Source organism: Tigriopus californicus, chromosome 8 (genome assembly GCF_007210705.1).
Source record: "Tigriopus californicus strain San Diego chromosome 8, Tcal_SD_v2.1, whole genome shotgun sequence".
In the NCBI taxonomy this organism is placed as follows: domain Eukaryota; kingdom Metazoa; phylum Arthropoda; class Copepoda; order Harpacticoida; family Harpacticidae; genus Tigriopus; species Tigriopus californicus.
Window position 1 is genome coordinate 2,667,799 of NC_081447.1, and position 21,894 is coordinate 2,689,692.

Sequence of the window (21,894 nt, forward strand, 5' to 3'; positions counted from 1 at the left end):
CGAAAGTCGGGTGACGCAAATATTTGGCATGTCGCCAAAATCGGGCGTGGGAATCAAACATCACATGACAAAATTTTCAGGCGCAAAGTTGGTGCATGAAATGTACTCTTAAACAAACGGAAACTATCGAATCTGGCAAATGGCGTCCAATTTCTGGAGTAAGATTTGGCCCCTGAGGCCAACGCCCACTCCGATTGAAAACACCAAGAGGTCAGTACAAGTAAATATCCGTAAACGTGCGGCACTGATAGCATCAAGTGACCTTTTATCAGGAGACATTGGACCACTTTGCTCCAAGAAACCAGCCTGAAAGACCAGGCAGAACTTGGAGAAATTACAAAATTCCGTTTAATCGTCTTCCGTGAAAGTCGGTCCAAGGCCAGACGATGTCTGTTTGATTCGGACACGGTGATTCGTGAAGATTTGACCGTAGATGTTGGACTTTCACCACGCGAAGAGTTCGTGCAAGTTTTTGAAGAAAAGTACGGCTACAAGGTATTATGAGAACTTCCAATCTAATGCTTTTATTTCATGTGAGTCGCACTCATCTCTCTCGTCCAGTATCAGCCTAAGAAGAAGGATGTCAACCGTATATCCGAAATGATTTTCGGAAGTGTACCGGTGGCTCACGGAGGCAGGAATTTTAAGCTTTTCCCTATGGACAACCCTGAAGACATTCTCTTGTCATTTCTGACCGATATTGTGAAGACCAAAAGCGCTTCAAATGGAAGTAGTTTCAACTCATCCTTTGGCAGTAGCGTGAGCACGGTTTCTCTTGATGGAACATCTCCATCGGGTAAGTGAGTTGTGGGCATTTCACTCGGTACAAAACATTCTAAATGATCAATAGGGCTGTTCAAAAAATGCACATTAAAATGTAGCAGAAAAAATGATCATTGAAATGGAGAAGAAAATGCAAACGAAAATGCAAATATAAATCTGATACTTCAGAGTTGCTTGTTGTCAATAAAAGAATATATACTTGTATGTTTTGAGCAACCCTAGTGATCAAACTTTTTTGATAATCAGAACTGCAGGTTCCTCGAGGATTCCAGGATTTTCCATCCCCTCGAGTGAGTCGGCCGGATTCCGGGATATATGCTCATTCCACGGCGAGTAGGCCCACAGAAGGGTCCAATTGCTCCAGCATCGATCACCTCTTAATGGGTCAATCTTACCACTCGGGCCATCTCCAAGAGGTGGACAGCAAAGGTAATCCCCCCCCTTACGAATGAGATCTTACCAACGATGCAATAACAGTTCGAGATTGGCAGGCTGGGAAAGTGATCTGAGTCTTCAATTGAGAGTCAGATCCATGATGGAAACTGGGTCTTTGGGATCGATACCCCAAGTACTTCCTAGTTGTCAACCGGGATCTTTGACATCCAACTCCTCTTTCCGCGCAGTTGTAGAAACGCCATCTTCAAAGGAGAGTCTGAACGTGCCCTCCGTTGACAATTTGGCCAAGGATGTAAATGTGAGCCACACATGTCCTGTTTTTTGACCTAGCTCGTAACTCATTTCATACTTGTTCCAGAAGTCTTTTGTGGATTATTTACAAGTCAGAGTTCCAGCTGCAAGTTCACCAGACTACACCACGCTAGGGGTGGGTCTTCTGATTTCCTGTCCTATGGGTAAGCTTTCATTTCTTTAGGCTCTGTAATGGTTTTGCTTGATATCATCTGAAGATATTTTCTGAATTCGCATGACCCCCTTATCTCCTCTTTTTAGTTTTGACTTCTCCTTTCCAAATGGCGTGCCTGACCACATTTTTCCCTGAATTTCTTTTACTTGACATGCCCTATTCAGGATTATTTATATTAGCTCCTCCCGCCCTTGAGAAGGATAAAGAAAAACGCCATTTAAAGCCTTTATTGAGAAACGACTCGAAGGTGCCAAAAAGATATGAGAATAGCATATGAAATTTATGGATGCATCAAAGCAGATCACAAATTTAAAAAAGGGACCAAAGTCTCAAGAGAGACTTCTGATTCATTTGTGTTGCTGAAATATGTTTGATAATATCTAATTTCCAAGGTTCCAAGTGTAAATATAAGGTGTTCAAAAGTAATTCAACAGGCAATCAGTTTTGAACCTTAGGTCATGGAACTACTTCAAGAAACGAAATATGTTGACCGACAAAATTAAGGCCTTTAATTACAAAACATAATATATTATTAAAACACACACAAAGTCACGGGCTAGTAACTAATTTGAAAATTATTTTAAAAAACATTTGACCAATAATGAGTAATTGCAAAATATGCATTTTTATGTATTTTAAGGAACTTTATATACTATTCTGAGCAAGTGTGTCATCATAATTTTGAGCAAATATCCCTTATCTGAGTTCACGTGATCATGAATGTATTTAATCTGTTAATAAACTGTATATAATATATCTTACGAGCATTTGGTGGTCTTATTGGGCAAAAGTTAGGTCTCAAAAGTTGCAGTAGCTTAACAGCTGCTTTATATATCCATCTGAAGTATGACCTAAAAGTGCACTTGATGAGCTTTATGGTATAGTTTTTTGTCAATATACGTTTAAATAGTTTCAAGTGAAACATTATACTTTTGAGGTGTCATCTGGATTTTTTTAAAGCACAAAGGATTGCTTTTCCTTTTGTGACGTCAAAACGAACAAAAATGCTCTGTGTAAACTGAAACTAACTTAAAAGCATGGAAAATTATCCATTTTCACACTTCAAATAAGCAAGTGGGCTAGATCTTTCATTTGAAGTATTTATATATTGTACAAGGTCATTCTAATCATATATACCCATAACCTTGTTTTTTTTGAACCAATGATTCAATACGCCATGCACACGATTTTAGATATAAATATAATATTACATCTGTCTTTCAAAAAAGTGTATTAGGACACTTAGAAGTCAAGCGCACACACATACATTTTTTTAACCAAAGTACGCTATCCCAATTATTGGACACTTTTTGCCAACTTTATGGGCCATTGGCTTGAGGCCGTTTTGCACCATCTTTCTGTCTGAACTCTGAAGTGGGAGAAAGAAGTAAAGAAATTGATTTTTTATCAAATCGTGCCCTTGGTTTGCAAAAAGTTAATAACAACATTTTTTATTGACCTATTCTAGCATCATCAATGATGAATGAATGGTGTCCGCGCACTTTTGGACAGTGTTGGACATTTTTTGGCCAAGGGTGGAAAAACGTGTCCAGAAATGAGATGCCCACCGTGCTTATTTGCATATGACCGCCCTCTTGTGTAATCGAATGAGATTAGGACAGGACCAGTATCCCCTAATACTTTGCGCCGTAAATCAACGTATCCTTTATAAATGCGTTATAGAGAACTAGTCCTGAATTTGTGGGCAGTCGAATGTTTTGGCGAGGGAAAAATCTTTTTTCTGTTGTTTTTGAAGCCTCGATAGAGAAATAAGGCGCATACGAGGCCTGCATGTATCATTTTTTTCCATTATTACTGGAATCCCTGAATAATTTATCAAATTGCCCATGGTAACAAGACCATGGGTTTAATCTCCAATTTGGTTTAGAAAATCTGACTTATAGCTTAGGCTTGTTGCTTACATGTGTTGTGCTGGAATTTAATCAAGGTGGTGACTGAATATCAGGATTGATAAATTCAGCCCAAATATTACTACAGGGTGTTCGAGCAAAAACGCCTCTTTTTGTGCTTTTGATGTATATTTTCTATAACATAAAGAACATTTTTAACGGTCAGCAATGAGATGAAGATATTGTAATAGATTTCATACAAGGTTGATCAACAGAGCTTTATTGTTTAAAGGTAGTACGTAAATTTTAATGCCAATGACGGCCTCAATACGGGACATGAAGGAGACTCCCGTCTAAATAATTTCACCTCAAGTTTTTTGGAGGACAACTTTGTTAGGGAGGCTTTTCTCACGTCATCATCGCATTTCTATGAATGGTGACAATATTCAAACCCTCTAAGTTGTCCCACCCAAAATATCGAAGGTTAATGTTGATTCCAAAAGTCTTGGCAGGCTTCTTTTGCAAATGAGCCCCCCTTACGACATTAAGAAATTTGCCGCCAATCGTACGATGGATAGAAACGAATCATACTGATTGACTTTACAAGTAGCTCTGTTTTGGCAAATATGTTAATAGTTGAACATGAAAAAACAATTAATGAGCAACAGAAAACGACTCCAGTTTTGACTTTGTTTGACGCCGCCGCCCATAACAGGACGGAAATGTACTACGTACATGTTTGCTCAAGCACCCTGTACATACAATTATGATGGATGACTTGCATGTTAAGGTCTCAAAATGTGACAATGAAGTGTCCGTTTTAGAAAGCTTTGAAAATGTAAAAAAACGTTAATTTTCTAATGCAATAAAGACTGGGATAAACCTTGCACCGCCATAATAAATTCGTTTTTTACAAATGAACGACAACATTTGTACTATGTACACTGAGATCATTGTTCGAAGCTCGATCTTTTTCCATGGATAACACGCTTCATAGAAGCAAAAGCACATTTTAACGGGAATTGTTTTACCAATAATTGTTTTGAGTACATGGACGAGCTAGGGGCATATCTTTCATCATCAAATATTTCATTGAATAAACTCTTCTATATAGGAGGCTTTCGAGTACACGATTTTCCATACGTCAGCTTGGTTAAAAGCGACCTTCTATTGCACAAAAGATAATTTTCCCAAGAGTGATAAATGAGTAGAGAGTATTTTTTTGCGGACTTCCTTACCGCTACCGGGATTGGAATCTCAGCAGTTCAAGACGAGAAGATTATTCATTTTACTTGACTTTTATTTATATATATTATTTGATCGACCAACGAATTGGAGTTGGCTGATCTGGCTAATCCTTGAATATAAGGTTGATCCGGAATTTTAGTCAAAAACTTGTCCAAGTGTGACTTCAATCCTGTTACTGGATCAACGCCTACATAAGCCCTACGAATAAATGTGCAAGTGGACTCAATTTCCAGAGAAAAAGCTGATTTCTTTTGTGTCTGAAATTGTCGTTATTCTCCTTTCAGACCTTCAGCAGGTTCTCTTAGAATCTCAGTCGTTCATAGACGAAACCCTAGGTTGGGTCAAGCAATCTACAAGCGACGCTTTGGAACAAAAGCAGCAGTTTGCCCATTTGATGTACAAACTTTGGGAAAAGATCAATGCAGACCTACTAAGCTTCTTTCAAAGCCAAAGACTCGCCGAGCTCGCTTGGCACCAAGTGTCTCAATGTACCATCGTTAGCGGGAAAACTTTAATTAGTGAAGAAAGAGACAACGAGCCGCATTTCTTCATTCACGAATTGGGGACAGTACTTCTCAAACTGGAACACAAGAGCAACATGTTTTTCTTCAGGTGAGCATATCGAATGGAAAGACTCTTCATCCACTCTCCTCCTCTCAAAAGTTGGCAAAGCCTTTGGCTCGTGTTTCCAATTTCCGACTATCTGTCGTTCGTATGGCCATGTTGTCAAAGTTTGGTACTTTTTTTTTCGGGGAGAACGGGATATGTTTTCTTCTAAGACTACTCACGACTTTCAAACTAACGCGAGTTTTGTTTACTCTGGCTTCAATTTCTTTTCTATCCGGGTGTGCCCATTTCTTTTCAGCAATATCCTTTCGGCTGTATTGACTCATCATTTGGGATGGGTGGGCTCAATACGACCATCTTTTGGTGATCATTCAAATTCCGAGGAAACTTCACCAAAACTGTTTCACATTGGAGAAAATGCGGAGAAGCTTTCTTCAGTATGGTTCAATCCGTTTCAACTCCAATACAAATCGCTTTATGGAATGGTAGGTACTGGGCTCTGATATGCTCGCTCCCAAGTTGCTTTCCAATGGAACTTTTTCCGTGAGATAGATTGGTTTTCCTCCCCGAGCTTGTAAGACCGTGGTAATTGGAGCCAACGAATCCTTACTTCAGTCGTTGATGTATGTACTCTCCTACTTTATCCGTTGTTCCATCGTGATTAAGAACCGGTGCGAGACAGAGGTGCCCAATTTAGACCAGATCATCACTCAGCACATTCCGGTGGGCACCAATCCTTCGGCTGTCCCACCTTCTTCTGGAGAAATCCCCCAACGATCCAAAGTCAATCAGATGCGGCGAGTTCATACTACAATAGCTCATTTGGAAGATAGTGATCGCTTTCAGGCAGGAACGCGACGACCTCCCTTGCGCAGACAGAGCAGTGCTTCAGAGGAGGTCACATTTATTGTGGGTGAAAATGAAAGACTATTGACACCGGCCACTTTGGCGGCCTTCAAAGAGCGGTCTTCGGTCAAAGACCAGGATTTTCAAAGACTGACGAAGGAGGGCTCTAGTAACAGTTCGGGAATGGGCGCAATGATCTCGGGTGGTACTGAAGATGGGTCCTCTTTCGATTGTTTTGATAATCAAGGCAGAGAGGATGTTATGCTTCCAATGCCAAGGTGAGTACTCAGTTTAGGTGTCACAGTGGTTCAAAGGCCCTGCAAAGTTTTGACGGAAATACCCAAAAACATTTCGCAAACCCTTAAGGAATTCCAGCCCACATAAAAAATTACATGTCTAAAAACATTATAAATACAAAAAAATGTAAAGACATTTTCAATGAAAATTGGGAGAACACTTAGTTATGTGCTCTTGGGAACTATCATTTGGCTTTATAAGATTTGTTGGTGCAATTTTCAGCGTTTTTAACTCCAGAATGCCCTGGTTATATTTCAACTTGAATTCCCGAACAATCAATACCGATTGTCACTTACACAAAAGTAAAAGAATATTTTTCTTTTTCTAGCAGTCTCAAAATAGCTCAAAATATTATATCATGTCACTTAAAACACTAAAAGTGAAGTCAATACATTCAACAAGTAATCTTAAAGATTTGGGCTTTTCTTGAAGGCTTTGTAAAAACTAATTTAAAGAAGCTTCAGAGATTGTTGCGAAATTTGCAATGATTGTTGAACTAAGTGAACTTTCGATGGCTCTAAAATAGTTTTGGAAAGATAGTATTTTTCGAGAGGGTTTGAGTAAAAGAATGCAACATTTTGTGTAAAATTTGGTTCAAATTCATAGGTATCGTTATCAATGCATCTTCACTCTATTAACTCTGTAGGGATTCATGGCAAAATTGCTTATCGTATGACTAATGTTTTCACACCTATGCAGATAAGATTTATTTACATCTTTGACCCTTATTTGCATCTTTTTGCATCCTGGACCTTTATTTGCACCTTTTGCATCTTCGGGCCGTTTTCACATTTTCATGCATTTTTGGCTTCTTTCGGCTGATTTTACGTGGGGGGAAAATTTGTATTTTCACTATTTTGATAAGAGATTGGCACCCCCTGACGCATGCCTACACTTGACAATTCAAGTTGACGCCTGCCATCTCTTTCCTCGGACACATATATGATCCTAGAACACACTGGAAATATTGAATAAACATATTTCATTAAATAAAACCCCATTAAGAGTAATCCACTGCGCACTTTCAAAGAATGACATTGGCTGAGGTCAATTTCTAAAAAAAACAAGTAGGTTTCCCCAGATATAAAAACTGGTGATCTCCATGAGAAATTCGAATTTTCCTGCCAATGCAGCAATCACAGTATCTATTCCAAACACCCGGACACCAGCTATCGATATTAAAAGTGTCCCTACTGCCTTTTGATTTCTTGGGGGGACTGACTGACAAGTTAAAGGTGTTGTATTGACAACACATGTAATTGTTCTGGAAGTTTAATCTTGAATCACCGCTTAGATGTATAGTGGCAATTTGCAAAATCAGGCTACATTTGTTTGTTTGTCCCCTTTTCCGTTTGCTTTTCAGGCAATGGTTTGAGTTGGCGGATTTGAAACCCTGTTTTAGACGGAAAGGAAATGTTTTTCATCTCCAAGTGAAGCGTAGATCAAAGAGATATCTGAAAAGGTCTCCCAAATAAATCGGAGATTTGGATTATTCTGTTTGATATTGAACCTTAGCAAATATATTTTCCCCTATCAACTCTTGCAATATCACAGGCTTTTCAAAGTACACTTAGTATATATCAATCCGTTTAGAACAGAGCCATCCCAAGGAACCTCACAATATCTGGGTTCTAATTCATTGTTCATTTACACAAGCCAAGCATGATGAATGCAACAACCACATTGCAGATTCGAAATCTTACCAAAAGGACCCAAAAATCTCCACGCGTTTACTTGCATCCATGATTCAACATCTTCACTTATGCCGGGAGCAGTTCTTCAAGGAATTTTAGTCAAGTGAGTACATCCATGTTCCAGGGTCTGAATTGAACCAAAATTCTATCTGCTCAATCTAACCGAAACATAGCGCAAGTAATCGCTCCATGCAGGAAAGTTTTGCTGTAGAAAAAGCTCAATAAAGCGAGCTTGAATGTGATTTTCCCCTAGGGGATATTTGGAACCTGATGCACGTTTCCAAGGAAAGAAGGAACAAGAAACCGGAAAGACTTCAGTGCCTTCCCTTACGGCGGAGCAACGGTTTCTCAAACTGACCTTCTTACCAGACCTGTCAAGGCAATTCAGAAAAAGATCTGATTGTTCTGTCCCAGTAATAATCCCAATCATGGAAATGAGATGCCATTTTTTTCGTCGTACATTTATTGTGTACCTCCGAAACGATTTCCTCTTTTAATGGTTATCTCGAAGTCAGGGATCATTTAAGATTTTTTTTTTTCAAATTTAGATTATAAATCTTAGTTTCCAAATGAATGTTTGTAGTGTAACTTAAATTCATCAGTTTCCTTGATCAATAAAAAGCGTTGCCATTGATGGAGGCCTCTGAGATCATTCATTCATTCATGCCAGAGATCTTAGCAATAAATTGTCGCGTATGTTTCAGTGAGTCGACTGGGCCCATTTCCGCGTCAAGCCTTCGATCCCAATTAAGAGCTTTTCAGCGTCAAGGCTTCTTATTTCCGCAACCTATGGAAGCAACTTGCATCGTAGCTGAAGTTTGTTCCTCTACTGTCTCCCAGATTTCATCACAAAATGTAAGAATTGAACTCAATTGATAAGCAAGGAGGAGAATAAAGTGAACAATTCCCTAGAACGGCCTTCTTCCACTTTGCGGGGCTCCAATTGTGGCCAAAATGGTAGATTCTCTCCTTTCTGCGATGGACAAAGACCCTGTAGAGGTAAGAATTTTACGATTAGGTTGATATATTGGGCTTTACAATGCAGATTTGATAGAACGACCAACACATGGAGACAAGAGTTTTGAATAATCGGGGTGACAGAATTTGGATCTTAAGGCTAAGAATGCAAAGGTTGAGCTGGAACCGCAGGAATGTGGACAGAGCACTAAGATGAGAACTGGTGTATCAGTTTCAGTCGGTTAATGCGCTCTGCTTCCGATGCGACTTGACTGTTATTTCGATGACTATTTGTATTGAAACTAGATTGTGTTACGTCACTTCCTGTTACTTGATAAGTGGAAACAATATTTTCTTTTCTTGTCAGAAATTTGAAAAATGAGCCACCCTTTCTTGGGCTTATTATTGAACAAAAACAGAAACTCACTATTGAAAGTGAAGGAGAAAAGATCCAACTTACCTAGATATACCTTAGAACAATTTTAGTACGATCTTCTTTCGATCTAAGATGCACTTCCCCGTTTTGAGGAATGAGCTCAGCTCTCTCGCTTGGATGGTCCTAGTAGTATTTTATTGTCTCTCAAGGGCTCATTTTCAGCTATCAAAACAGAAAACAAAGTGAATATCATAAAGGTACTTGGAATTGGATAGTTCCGCATTGAACTAGAGCTAGAAATACCAAAGCTGGAAAATGGATGCTCTACCATTGCGCTAGAGTTGCTGTTATCTTTTAGGTTAGTTCATTCATTGAAGTATTGTGCTTTTTTCGATCTAGAGGGCCTAATTTCTTTGGTTCGGGTTTTCACGGGCTTTTCTAACGCTACAGGGAATGTAATCCCCCAATACTATTGAAATGAAAGGTTATAATTCGTTTATTTATTACCTTTCAATCTTTATATGATATTTGGTCTACCAACGAATTTGAGTTGGCAGACTGAGCAAGTCCTTGAATGTAGGGTTGATCTGGAATGCTATCTAAAAAAATGTCCAAGTCTGACTTGAACGATGCAACCGGATCAACAAGGCCTACTTATTCCCTAAGAATATTAGAGGGAAGCAAATTAAACAATGAAAGAGCCCGAGAAAGAAGAGAAGTGGACTTCATTGTTCGAATTAGCCTGGATTTTCGAGGGCTTAAAGATGCTCTCAAAACGCACTTTTCAAAAGCCACTACGGTCACTAGAATTGACCCTAAATCCTGGGTTGGGACGAAGCTCATGGATGCCTTTGAAGACGTACAGTATCAGATACCTTTCATACCTTATTCTATGAACACTGTACAGTCCAAACTTTTTTTAGTCTCTCCCAATATAAGAGCTCTCTCAATCCTGTGATGTTCCTAGTGAAACATCTTTAGACTTGTTCGACCTTTTGCAAACCTGCTGAACTCATTGGAGCCCAAATAGGTGAAGCATAATCAAGATGTGGCTGGGCAATCGACTTGTATAGAGTTAGCATCGTGATGCTATCTCTGGACTTAAACGTGCGATATATCCAACCACATGTTTGAAAAGCTTTACCCACCTTCAACTGGATACGCTCATCAAACTTTCAATCATTTTTGGAAGTGGCAATAAAATTTGAAATAATCTAAGGACTACTAGTATTCACTAGGCCTTCTAATGGGTTTCCCGCTCAAACTCTGGATCGAATCAACACTAAGTTCTTTTTCTAGAATACTTGAATGAAATGGGAAATTTATATTTTTGCTATCAAAGCTTAGAAAGTTTTATAACATTCATTTTCAAAGCGTTTCCTTTAAAACGTAGCTGACCCAGAGTGGTCCTAAAGTAATACTTTAGATAGTCGTTAGTGCAAATCTTTTATCCCATTTCTATTGTTCCTTATTGGGCCCAAATGTGGCCTAATCCTCTTAATTGGCAAAATCTTTCGACCGTTTCATCTACTCATTTAGATAAAGTGAGTGGTTCAGGAAACACCAAATTGAATTGTCACGGCCGTTGTGAATACATCGATGTACTTGCCTGTAAATAATCATAGCGAGCGAGTCTCCGCTCAGTTGAAGACGAAAGCATTACGTTGGCTGGAAACTTAAAATATGTTAATTCCCGACCCGATCAATAATTCAGTACTCATGGGACAAGTCAAGCCTTTAATGCCTCAAAAACATATTACTGCTTAACAAAGTGGTGAAAAGCAGTATTTTATACAATATAAAGACCACCTAACAACTCTGCCATTGTTGAGACAGCTGTTGTCATTCATAATGAACATACCGGTTGGCCCAAAAAGATTGGTCCAATTTTTTAAACACGGCTTTCGGTATCAATGAGCCTTGAAACATCGTGTTTCCATAAATCAATGGAAAGCTATGACTTTCGACTTCAAATCAAACCGTTTTTTGTCACTATGAGTAATATTTTGTTGTGCAGAACAATAACTGCGAGACTGGTGCCCCCCTTGGGACACATGCCGGGCGAGGAGGTTGAGTTTGCTCCAATTCAGCGCCAGCCCACAAATTGAGTTCAAACACGCCTAAAATCTAGATAGGATCTCAATGGGACCAAACCAAGTGGTTAAACCGGACAGTGAGACCCTTTCCCCCGGCTCACAACTGGGTTAAGTGGCAGATTTCCTTAAATCCTAAGAAGTTTCTCCAAGAGGTTGCCGCGTCTACCAGATCGATCCGGACAACAGTTGCCCCTTATCATTCAGGATTCGGGATGGAAAGACCACTGAGAAGCGGACGGTGCTCCTATCCATGACCAAGATGAGCGAAAACGGCTTTATTCGTTCCCAAGCCGTACTATCACGACGCTGTGGCCCACACATCAGCCCCAAAGTCGGGTTGTTTTATATTGTCTAGAACATGTGCCAAATGTACGATAGACCACTCAAATCGGGCTTTGGGACACCTGGTATGACTCTGCAAGATCAGGCTCTCAAATTTAAAGGCAAATGAAAGAATGCAACCAAACCATTTGCTGCTTTATACATTCCATCGCTTTACGTATGTTGCATTTTGTGCAACATTTAGAACAATGTGGGTCAACTCTCTTCTTTCTTGGGCTCCTTGATTGTTCCAAAAGCTCCTCTCAAACATTCGTTGAGAGTGTTTAGGTGTTGATTCACTAGCATACTATAAATCAGACTAGTGGCTTATTTTTTAAAGCTCTTACCTCAGAGTTAAGGGCTTGGACATTAACCGGTATGAAAATACACTAGACAAAGTGTGAGCGGATGCTCAATATTGGTAACGTCTTAGCCCTCACTCTGAGGTACGAGTGTTTAAAAAACTCGCCCCTGGACAAGTTTTTGATCCAATTTTTTTAATCAACCCTATATTCATGGACTGGCCAGATTCGTAACTCTGATTCGTTGGTGGATCAGATATAATATGAATATTAAGTTAAATTAAAAAATTAAGTTTTCCATTTTTAATTGCTAGGAATTTTCCAGTAGCGGTAAGGCAGTCCGCACTACGGGGCAATAATTTGTGAATAAATATTTTGAGATAAAGAAAGAAAAAAATGCATTAAGATAAAGATCTATCTTCATCTCTGACTCATCAAGCTTTTGTTTGTTTTTTAAAGAATATTTTACGAGACGATCATAAGTTTGACGGATGTGAAGTGAAGCTTACGCCAGATGTCGCCACTTTGTAATCTAGAGTTTTGGCTTCAAAGGCCTGAATCGTTCCAACAATATAATCCAGGGGTTCATGTACGTATGGGAACACCAAAATAAAATTTTGACATTCTGAAGCTTATATCCCAGTCCCCTATTGCATCCATCTGATGTTGGGTGTCAATTATTTAATTTGGCCACTGATTGGACATTTCCTTTACCTTGCAGCATCGCATTGGAAATCAAATGCATTGGCATCACGTTGTTTTATGATCATCTTTGAAACAGAAAAAAAAGAAATATTTAATGAAATCGTTTGCCGTTCATAAATTCCGAACATGGGATTCTTTTTTCATGTAGATGTCGAATAATATAAAAATGATGTAGTACCATTAACATTAGAGAAAACCTGACGTGTCTGAAAGCAATGAAAATATCCTGTTTACCTCGAAAACTTTCTGAAGAAATATTTTGTTTCATGTTCTTCTTCATTCGTTCGTGGTAAATTTTTGAGGTGGCCATCGTCTTTTAGAAACCCATATCCTCTCAAATCAACACGAATCATTATATCTATCGACAGATTCTAAGATTTAAACATCATGGACATTGTCAAAACAATTATTCCATCTGGGTTACCGGCAAATGTTATCAATTTTTGCAGCCGAGGGCACAGTGTTACAAAGTTGTGTGCTTCAACTGCCTGTATGCAAAAGAGCCACTGGTTTATTGGTCTTCAGAAAGTACATGCTTTCTTTATGAAACTGATGTAAGTGTAGACCAAATTATCACTCTGGTGATCGAAAATTGCTCATATTGTGCCTGTGTACTCGTACAAGAAAAAGGAACCCAGCACCTCAAGGAAAAGTTATAGCCCAACTTCAATTCTTTCTATTGCCAAAATCTTTTGGAATTGATTGTACGATCTCTAATATCGTCTCATGTTGAGCAATTCAATCTCCTACATACTTCATAACATGGTTTCAGACCCAGCCGGTCTACAACATCAACATAATGGACGCAACTTGAAAGGTGACCTCCACTCGTCCAAGAAAAGAGAAGTATCGGTGACTTTGGCCTTTGACGAAAGTTCAGCTTTGGATTGAATCGATAGCAAGCTCGGAATTAACGGATCGAGGGTATGGAGAAGGTCCTAGCTTGTTGACAGACCGTAAAAGGTGGCCATACAATGGTACAAGTCAGGTATTATTTGGCCGTCAGAGGTAGCGTGGGTGACGAGTAACTAGAAACACAGGATGATCCGATGCTCAGCTCCTGAAAATCCCAGACTCGGGAATTGTTTGAGTAACAGTTCATGTTCGAGGTACAAGAAGCTTGATTGCCAATCTAAGGACCCTGGGCATTAAACAGACTAAAACATGGGCAAAAAGGTGTCTATTTTGGAAATTACGTGCCTAAAACTTCCCAAATCTAAGGAATTTTCCGTAAATATGATCAACAGGAAGGAACTGTTAGCAAATAGCTTGAAGTTATTCATTCCTATGTGAAGCTTTACATCAATGTCAGGTTCAAGTGTATAAGGTCTATCAGGTTGGGAGTAGGCTTCAATACATGAGAAAAGGAGAGCAAGACATGGCTAAGTGCCAGTGCAAGGCGTTTTGTTCTACCCGTAATTGCAATTCTGAGCAATGCAGGTTTTCGCTTTGTTGGGACATCTCCACCACAGTTCCCCCGGGTGTCACACCTCAGAATGTGATCTCGACGTCACCCATTTGTTGAGTTCCCGGACTTTGATCTTGTGTTGGGGAGCCCTCAAGGGTCCGTGCTCTCTCCCCTTCTCTTCAGCTATTTCAATGGCAGACATAGAAACGTAGGTCTCAAACAGTAATACAATCCCCTACTGTATATGGACGATACTTTGATATGGAGCTTAAGCATGGACCTCTTGCAGGTAAAGAGCAATACGGAGGAAGATGTCAGGAACATAAAACGCTTGTCATAAAATTTGATTGTGACACAAAATGAAACCGTATCATCAGAGATGAAATTGATCAATTGTGCCTACGTACAGAGAGATGTGAATATGCTCGTGAGTTGGGCAGATGAGAACTCTATGATGTTCAGTGCCTCAAAGACCAAGGTGATGGGATTAGCAAAGTTAATGTGCCTTTATTGCTTGAAAATGGCGGCATATATTAGTCATTTGTGGATCACATCCCAAAAGAATTGCAACTGAGGACCTCATACATCTCATGCGTCTTTTTGTCAGGTATATTAGGCCAGCTTTGAGTCTTACTCACAGATTTAGAATCCGGGCCTAAAGAAAGACGTTCTCATCATTGAAGTGGTTCAAGGAATGTTTTGGAGATCCCTCTCTCCCAATTCAGCCTATTCAAATCGACCATGGCACCTTCAAATAGATGTCTTAGATACTAGACTAGGCACCGCTTTGATGCAACTTTGATGAGGAAGGTTCTTAATGGATTGCTTCTCTTGGAAAAGAAAACGATGCCCATATTTCTCGATAACATAAGGGACGAAAGCCCACCTTTTTGGACTCAGACTAGAGAAAAATCGTTTTTTATCTAGAGTTTTGTTAGATGGAACTTCTCCTTTTTCAATCTGGGTACGAGTTGGAACTTTCAAGCATTTCCTGATAGGTCGCCTCAAGAAACAACAGACCATATAAAGTGAAGTAAACCTTTCCACGCCTGCACGCTTAGACTGTTCCCCTCTGTAGCTGAAAGAAACCTGGACTGTTTTTTCCTTCTTCGTTCTCCTTCAATTCCCAATTTTACAATGCAATTTACAACAATACTCTTCGTGCTCACCGTTGATGATTTGAGTGGTCAGTACAAAAAAATAGACTCTGGTTTATGGCATCCAATGGACTTGTTGCCAATCTGGAAAACCCCTGAGCCATTATCATTGTGGACAGAGTGATGCAAGGTTCCAGGGTTCCTCTATTAGACTGGAGAATCACCTGGAACCGGTGTCTTGATTAGCAACTCTCCTGGGCGACTTCTATCCATGATCTGGGTTGGAAATCTCAATCTCTCTTGGGCCATATGAAGATCCAAAATGGCGAGTTGACAACACCTCAATCATTTCCGAATTTAAAGGGTGTGATTGATCCCCAGTGGTTCAAAGTGCTTCGAATACGGTCCAAATTATCTGATATCTGATACTGTTCGTCTTCAAAAGCATCCATGAGCTTTGTCCCAACCCAGGATTTAGGGTCAATTCTAGAGACTATACAGGCTTAATGTGCCTTTTGAGAGCACCTTCAAGCCCTCGAGAATCTAGGCTTGTTCGAACAATGAGGTCCACATCTCTTCTTTCTCGGGCTCCCTCTTTGTTTCACTTGCTTCCCTCTAATATTCGGAGGGAATGCGTAGGCCTGGTTGATCCGGTAGCATCTTTCAAGTCAGACTTGGACCAATTTTTAGATAGCATTCCAGATCAGCCCTACATTCAAGGACTAGCTCGGTCTGCCAACTTAAATTCGTTGGTAGACCAAATATCATATAAAGATTGAAAGGTAATAAATAGACGAATTATAGCCTTTCATTTTAATAGTACTGGGGATTGCATTCCCTGTAGCGGTTAGAAAAGCCCGTGAAAAACCAAACCAAACCAAAAAAAAAAAATGAAGCAAATAATGGGTAGCCCTCTATTAAGCNCCTAAAGGGTGCCATTGGGAAAGACGAAACATGACTGAAATAACAAAATCCAAGCCCTTACACATGACGAAGTAAGAAAGTCAAATGGAAACTATGTGTGAAATGTGAACAATCAAAAGCGGTTATCACACTGACGCCAAATTTTGTTTGCAATTAATGATTTTGTTTTCACGTTTGGCCTTCAAACTCAATCCTTAATCCCTGACACTAGGGAAGCCAGCCAAATTTGTTAGGAATCATCCATCGATTGAGCTTTGCAGCCAAACGGGAAAAACGAAATTGTCAATTGCGAATGAAATTTGTCATCATTGTAATATCATTTTTGTTCATTATTATTTCACACAGTGTCCACATGCCACTACTGCTTATTACTCATGTGACATTGGTTCGATTTTTGTATTTCATTCCTTCACAGCCCTTCCCAGTGGCACCTCTTATGGAGAATCTGGAAATTATTTAAAGCCCTTTGATCCAATGGGAATCAAGTTCCGGAAAGACACTCCAAAACTTAATAGCAAAACTTCCGTGTCCGAATACTTCTTTGTGTCAACGTTATTAATAAAAGATTTAAAAAACGTTGCCACTTTATCAACAATCCTTATGTTCTTTGTGTTATACCTTTTGTCTTGTACCAGAAGCTATTCCTCATTTCAAATCCTCATTTTCAGATACTCTGCCTAATTGAAGATCACCTCCAAGGGATGTTGCTGCAATCCTATTTACTTTCGGAATATCTCCTCACCACCGCGGATCTGTCACAAAACCTCAGGAAAAACATCAAAGACAATTTAGGTCGGCACCCCAAAATCCTTCAGAACGTATTTAAGCCTTTAAGGACATTACCATTAATTCAGAACCGAGCGACGCTTGGAGAAAACATTGCACAGACACTTGACTAGATCTAACCTCTATTTTCTACATAAAAAAGTCAGTACTTGCAGTATACACCAGGAAAACTGAGAGGAAAAACAAAAAGAGGTCTTCTAGCTCTGGACATTCAATTAGTCTTAGCGAGGACGTGATACATCATTGCAGAGAGTCATATTCACATCACATTTCACGATCTAGATTTCTCCCTTACGCATATGATAAACACGTATGTACCAAAATGTATTTCAGATATCGACCAAAACGACCTTCAGCTCTTGATGGCCATTGCTTCCGTTCACACTCCGGAAATCAGCAAGAAATTCGGATTGAGCTTCGTCCAAGATATGAATGTCTGACTCTAATTTCATGTACAATAAAATATATGAACCCAATTAAGCACACATCCAAGTGTACTGTTGTAAGGTCCTCTCACTCAGCAAATGTGAGATGCCTATGATTCTACCTGCTTCCATCCAACCGGGCCACCCAGAGGCAACCTACTGTACCGAACAGAGATGGTGGGCTAGCTACTGAAAGAAGCGGGCAATCTATTGACTTATTGGTGCATTTCGTATTCGGTTGAGCTTGTTAGACGGACTCTTGATACATGTGATGTGAATCAACAGTTGTCAAAAAATATCCTGAGATGTGGCATTTGAAAAGGTGAAAAAAGTGATGTTCCACACTGCAGACCCCCGAGTGTTATAATGAGTGCCAAGGTCATGGACTTGGATTACATTTTAGACAAGATCGTGGGAGGGGGTGGTCTCTGGCAATGGAAAAAGGCCATGTGGTTGACACCGCAATATCTCGCTGGAGGATTGCCCTTACTCCTTCACTTATTCACGGCCTATACCCCACCTCATCGGTGTTTCATTGAAGGGTGCGATATTGGAACGGACCTTCAATTTGATACAAGTTTCCTGGCTTTTTCCATTCCCTCTGATGACTCGTCATCCACTTTCTTAAGGTGAAAGATCTTATATTGACCATCGGTTCCAGACCATATTGCTACCAAAGTGATCTGTTTCAATAGGGAGTCAATGGGCTACGATGAGTGTTCCATGTACCAGCGATTGAATGGATCTTCTTTGGTTTGTTCAAAGGACCAGTTTTCAAAGGAGCCGAGCTCCTGTTCCAAATTTGTGTATGATAGATCCGAATTTCCCGCCACGATAACAACGGAATTGGACCTCGTTTGTGATCAAGTTCAAAGGAGACACTTCATGGGTTCTGTCATGATGATGGGCTTGACTCTGGGTAGCCTTTTGGGTGGTCCTATAGGTACCTAGCAACCTTTGGGTTGTGTTTGACGAGCTCACTATTCAAGTCCAAAAGACATATCTTCTAGGAGACAAAATTGGACGCAAGAAGGCCATGTTCATTGGGATCACCGTGGCTGTTCCCTGTGTTTTCCTGGGAGGATTTACTACCAACTACGAATTGTACATCGTGCTCAGGCTTTTGGCTTGTACAACCATAGTCTTCAGTTGGATTTCAGCCCATAACTTTCAAGTACACAAGAGTTGGATTTGTCATTATGATTTGAGAACGTTTAACCAAAAAGGGTCTCTTTTCAGATTGAATATTTCAGCAAATCTTACCGAAGAGTCGCTCTGACTCTCAATAACTTGACGAGCCATATCATTGGTTTTACACTACCACTTTTAGCGTACTATTTTCGCCATTGGTCCACGCTCCACGTGGTTGTGGCTGTGACGTCGTCTTTGGCTATTCCAACCTATTTCGTGATCCCAGAATCCTATCGATGGTTAGCTACCAATGGACGATGGCAAGAAGCCGAAACAATACTCAAAGTGAGTCATGGAAAATATTTCCACGGTATGTCGCCGACCTTTTTTAATTAATTGCTCATAACTACAAATTGGGAAGTAGGGATGCATCTCCATACATGATTGTGCCGCATGAGGGATCAAGCTGCGATCGTTACGTCAAAGATATTGTCGATAAATTAGGGTTTTTGTGGGATTGTCCTATATGTTGGATAAGGGTAAATCTGTTATGTCGATGGTTTGGTTCTTCAAGTTGTACTTTGGAGAAACAACAAAGGTTTATGTGGCCTTTGGAAAACCTTCCAAAGGATCGAAGGTTTGTAGGAGAATGATGCAGGAGAAGTCTTGTTTCATCGAAAATACATTTCCGGATGATCTATGATGGCCATAACAATTTGCTTCGAGATAGCAGCTAATAAGATGTAGCCAGACAAGGACAATGAAAATGAACATTATGACCGGTCCTTGACAAATTCCGCTCAAATGGAAGTTGTCCAAAAATAATCATGTCCAAACCGGTCGAAGTGGAATATTAGACGTGCATCTCGATCATATTAGTTACCTCGGCATCATTTCCAGGAGATGGCTCACACCAATGGCAAAGTGATCTCCGAAAAGGATGCCCAAGCCATTCGGACGGCCCTCCAGACGATCTCACAAGAAGCAAAGGCCGCCAAAGAAGTTCAACTGACCGTGTATGACATGTTTGGCTCGCATTTCTACCGGAAGACTCTCATTCTGATGGGACTATGGATCTCCGGGATCCTCAGCTATTACGCCTTAGCCTTGAACGTCGACGGCTTGGCCGGAGATATCTTTGTCAATTACGTGGTGACCACTTTAGCCGATATTCCAGCTCATTTATCCGTGTTCCTCCTGGTTGACAGCTTAGGTGCGTCATCAAATATTGAAGAGCCTAATCCTAAATGACTCCGTGGACTTGGGGAAGCATTCATTTGTTCTCTCAATCGTATTACAGGAAGACGCAAATGCATGGCATCCTCATTCATTGGTTTGGGCATTTCCTGCCTTCTCATGGCGTTTGTGCCCAAGCAAAACTCAACCCTGATCTTGCTTTTGTATTTGGTGGGGAAATATTGCGCCTCGTTTGGAATCAGTATGTGTTGGTTGGTGACATCCGAGCTCTATCCAACCAATTTGAGAAGTCAAGCTGTTGGAACATGCTCCATGGTTGCTAGGTGAATAATAAGCCATTGTTCTCGTTCTCAATGTGTGCCTCAACCAACCGGTAAACACGGCGTGGCACACACATTGGGAAACGATAATTATGTTAGTAATGTTGCTGTTTTTTCGAGCAAGTGTCACCGACGCCAACATCAGACATCAAAGGCTTTGAATGTCCATGAGAAAGATGTCTGTTTTGGGTGTTGGATTGATCAAAGTAAGAGCTTCTTTAAAGGCAGTCCTGATACCTGATAGCAATGCTGAGTTTTGACTTCAAAGTAGGCCAACGAGATCCTACTTTCAGTCTTGATTACAGTCAATGGGGATAGAACACAAACTACTGTTGCATAATGAAGAATCCACTTAACTCATAGGGAAGGTCTTACTCGTCTTTGGTTTCTTTCCGATGCGAAACCCAGAAAGAAATGACCTTTAGAATCATACGCTGGTGCTCAAAACCAGATTAGGAGTCTCTTTTTAGATATCTTAATGCGGCTTCTGCATCAGCATCATCTATGGCAATTCTATGGAGAGCGCCTTTGTGAATTTTCGTACTTTGTTCCATGTTTTGAAATGGACCTACAACTTGTAAGCGATTCTAGTTCCAATTCCCTATTTAATGGATGACCAAGAAAAAGAATGAGATTGAACCTTTCTTTTAAGGGATTATTCAACAAGTAGTTTGAGACTAGATCAAATAATCATAATCTTCCTTCAAGTTATTCATTTGAATGACTTTTCTTATAACATACTAAATTACTGTTCCCACAAGGGGATTCAAGTTCCCATAAAAATGCGATGAAATGAACTTGAATCAGGTCTCTCTCAATCCACCGGCATTTACAACTCGAAGGAATTGAAGCGACAGAGCAGAAACCTTTCAAGATCTTGGCATATGAATCATTCATTCATCCCCAAGGTTGCTATATGGTCTCAGTTCAATCAGTGTGACTGTCATCTCAATTTCAGAATCTTTGGTATGACATCATCGTTCATCTCGGAATTAGCTGTTATCTGGTCACCTTTGCCAATGTTGGTCATGGGCGTTCCATCCATTTTGGCCGGTGTGTCCTCGCTACTTTTGCCAGAAACTACGGGAAAAGCTCTCCCTGAAACTTTGGAGGAAGCCATGGAACTCGATGTGAGGAAGATGGGTTGGACCCGAAAAAACAGACGGTGAAATCAATGAACTTTTTGATGTTTCAGTACCCGATGAAGGTCATGCCAAATTTGGTCTTGGACGAATCCATGAGCGAGAGCGAAGAAGAATGTGTTGGGCTGCTGGACTCGATGGAAGTGCACGAAAGCATTGGTTGAGAATACGAGAGGCTTTGCTTCAACTATTTTCCGATTCTTTGAGCACTGTGATATTCAATTTATTTATCTTCTGAATTATTAAACCCTTTACAAGATTGGAAACGTTGTCAGCCTGATAAATAGTGTTGCGGAGTTCCTTAAAGGTAAATAGTAATGATCTAAAATTAAGTTTGAATTATCCGAGGCACCCAAATCTTGTGATGTGAATGAATGGCCAAGTACTGGGGTGTCTAATGGAAAAAATGTTTATTCTATTGCCTGCATCTAAGCAAAATTCAAAACTGTTCGATGCCTAAACACTTCTGAAGGAAATTGTTAAACCTGGGTTTCTCATGATAAAGAAGAATGAATTGCTTGGGAGGAGGAAGATCTAGAGCAAACTTTCAATAGCGTTTT

The 21,894-nt window shown here is 40.1% G+C and overlaps 2 protein-coding genes across 4 annotated transcripts; both read left to right on the forward strand.

Annotated features, from left to right (window-relative positions):
* Positions 1-61: 61 nt before the first annotated feature.
* LOC131885779 (folliculin-interacting protein 2-like) lies at positions 62-17,592 on the forward strand. Of its 2 annotated transcripts, none has more exons than XM_059233936.1 (14): positions 62-210; positions 273-495; positions 562-796; positions 1,030-1,212; positions 1,275-1,477; positions 1,538-1,634; positions 5,028-5,355; positions 5,609-5,795; positions 5,863-6,434; positions 8,143-8,250; positions 8,852-9,002; positions 9,060-9,146; positions 17,002-17,125; positions 17,453-17,592. In XM_059233936.1, the coding sequence occupies exons 1-14, from the start codon at positions 140-142 to the stop codon at positions 17,557-17,559; spliced, it is 2,676 nt and encodes an 891-aa protein (XP_059089919.1). In that variant the 5' UTR covers positions 62-139; the 3' UTR covers positions 17,560-17,592. The 2 variants fall into 2 exon arrangements, with proteins under 2 accessions (XP_059089919.1, XP_059089920.1); XM_059233937.1 differs by having other exon boundaries at positions 1,541-1,634.
* Positions 17,593-17,739: 147 nt separating this feature from the next.
* On the forward strand, positions 17,740-21,600 carry LOC131885781 (organic cation transporter protein-like). Of its 2 annotated transcripts, XM_059233940.1 has the most exons (9): positions 17,740-17,866; positions 17,948-18,173; positions 18,240-18,487; positions 18,555-18,718; positions 18,784-19,020; positions 19,576-19,888; positions 19,976-20,195; positions 21,151-21,322; positions 21,388-21,600. In XM_059233940.1, exons 2-9 carry the CDS (start codon positions 17,992-17,994, stop codon positions 21,496-21,498), a joined length of 1,647 nt encoding a protein of 548 aa, XP_059089923.1. In that variant the 5' UTR covers positions 17,740-17,866; positions 17,948-17,991; the 3' UTR covers positions 21,499-21,600. The 2 variants fall into 2 exon arrangements, with proteins under 2 accessions (XP_059089923.1, XP_059089922.1); XM_059233939.1 differs by lacking the exon at positions 17,740-17,866 and having other exon boundaries at positions 17,907-18,173.
* The last annotated feature ends 294 nt before the right edge of the window (positions 21,601-21,894 follow it).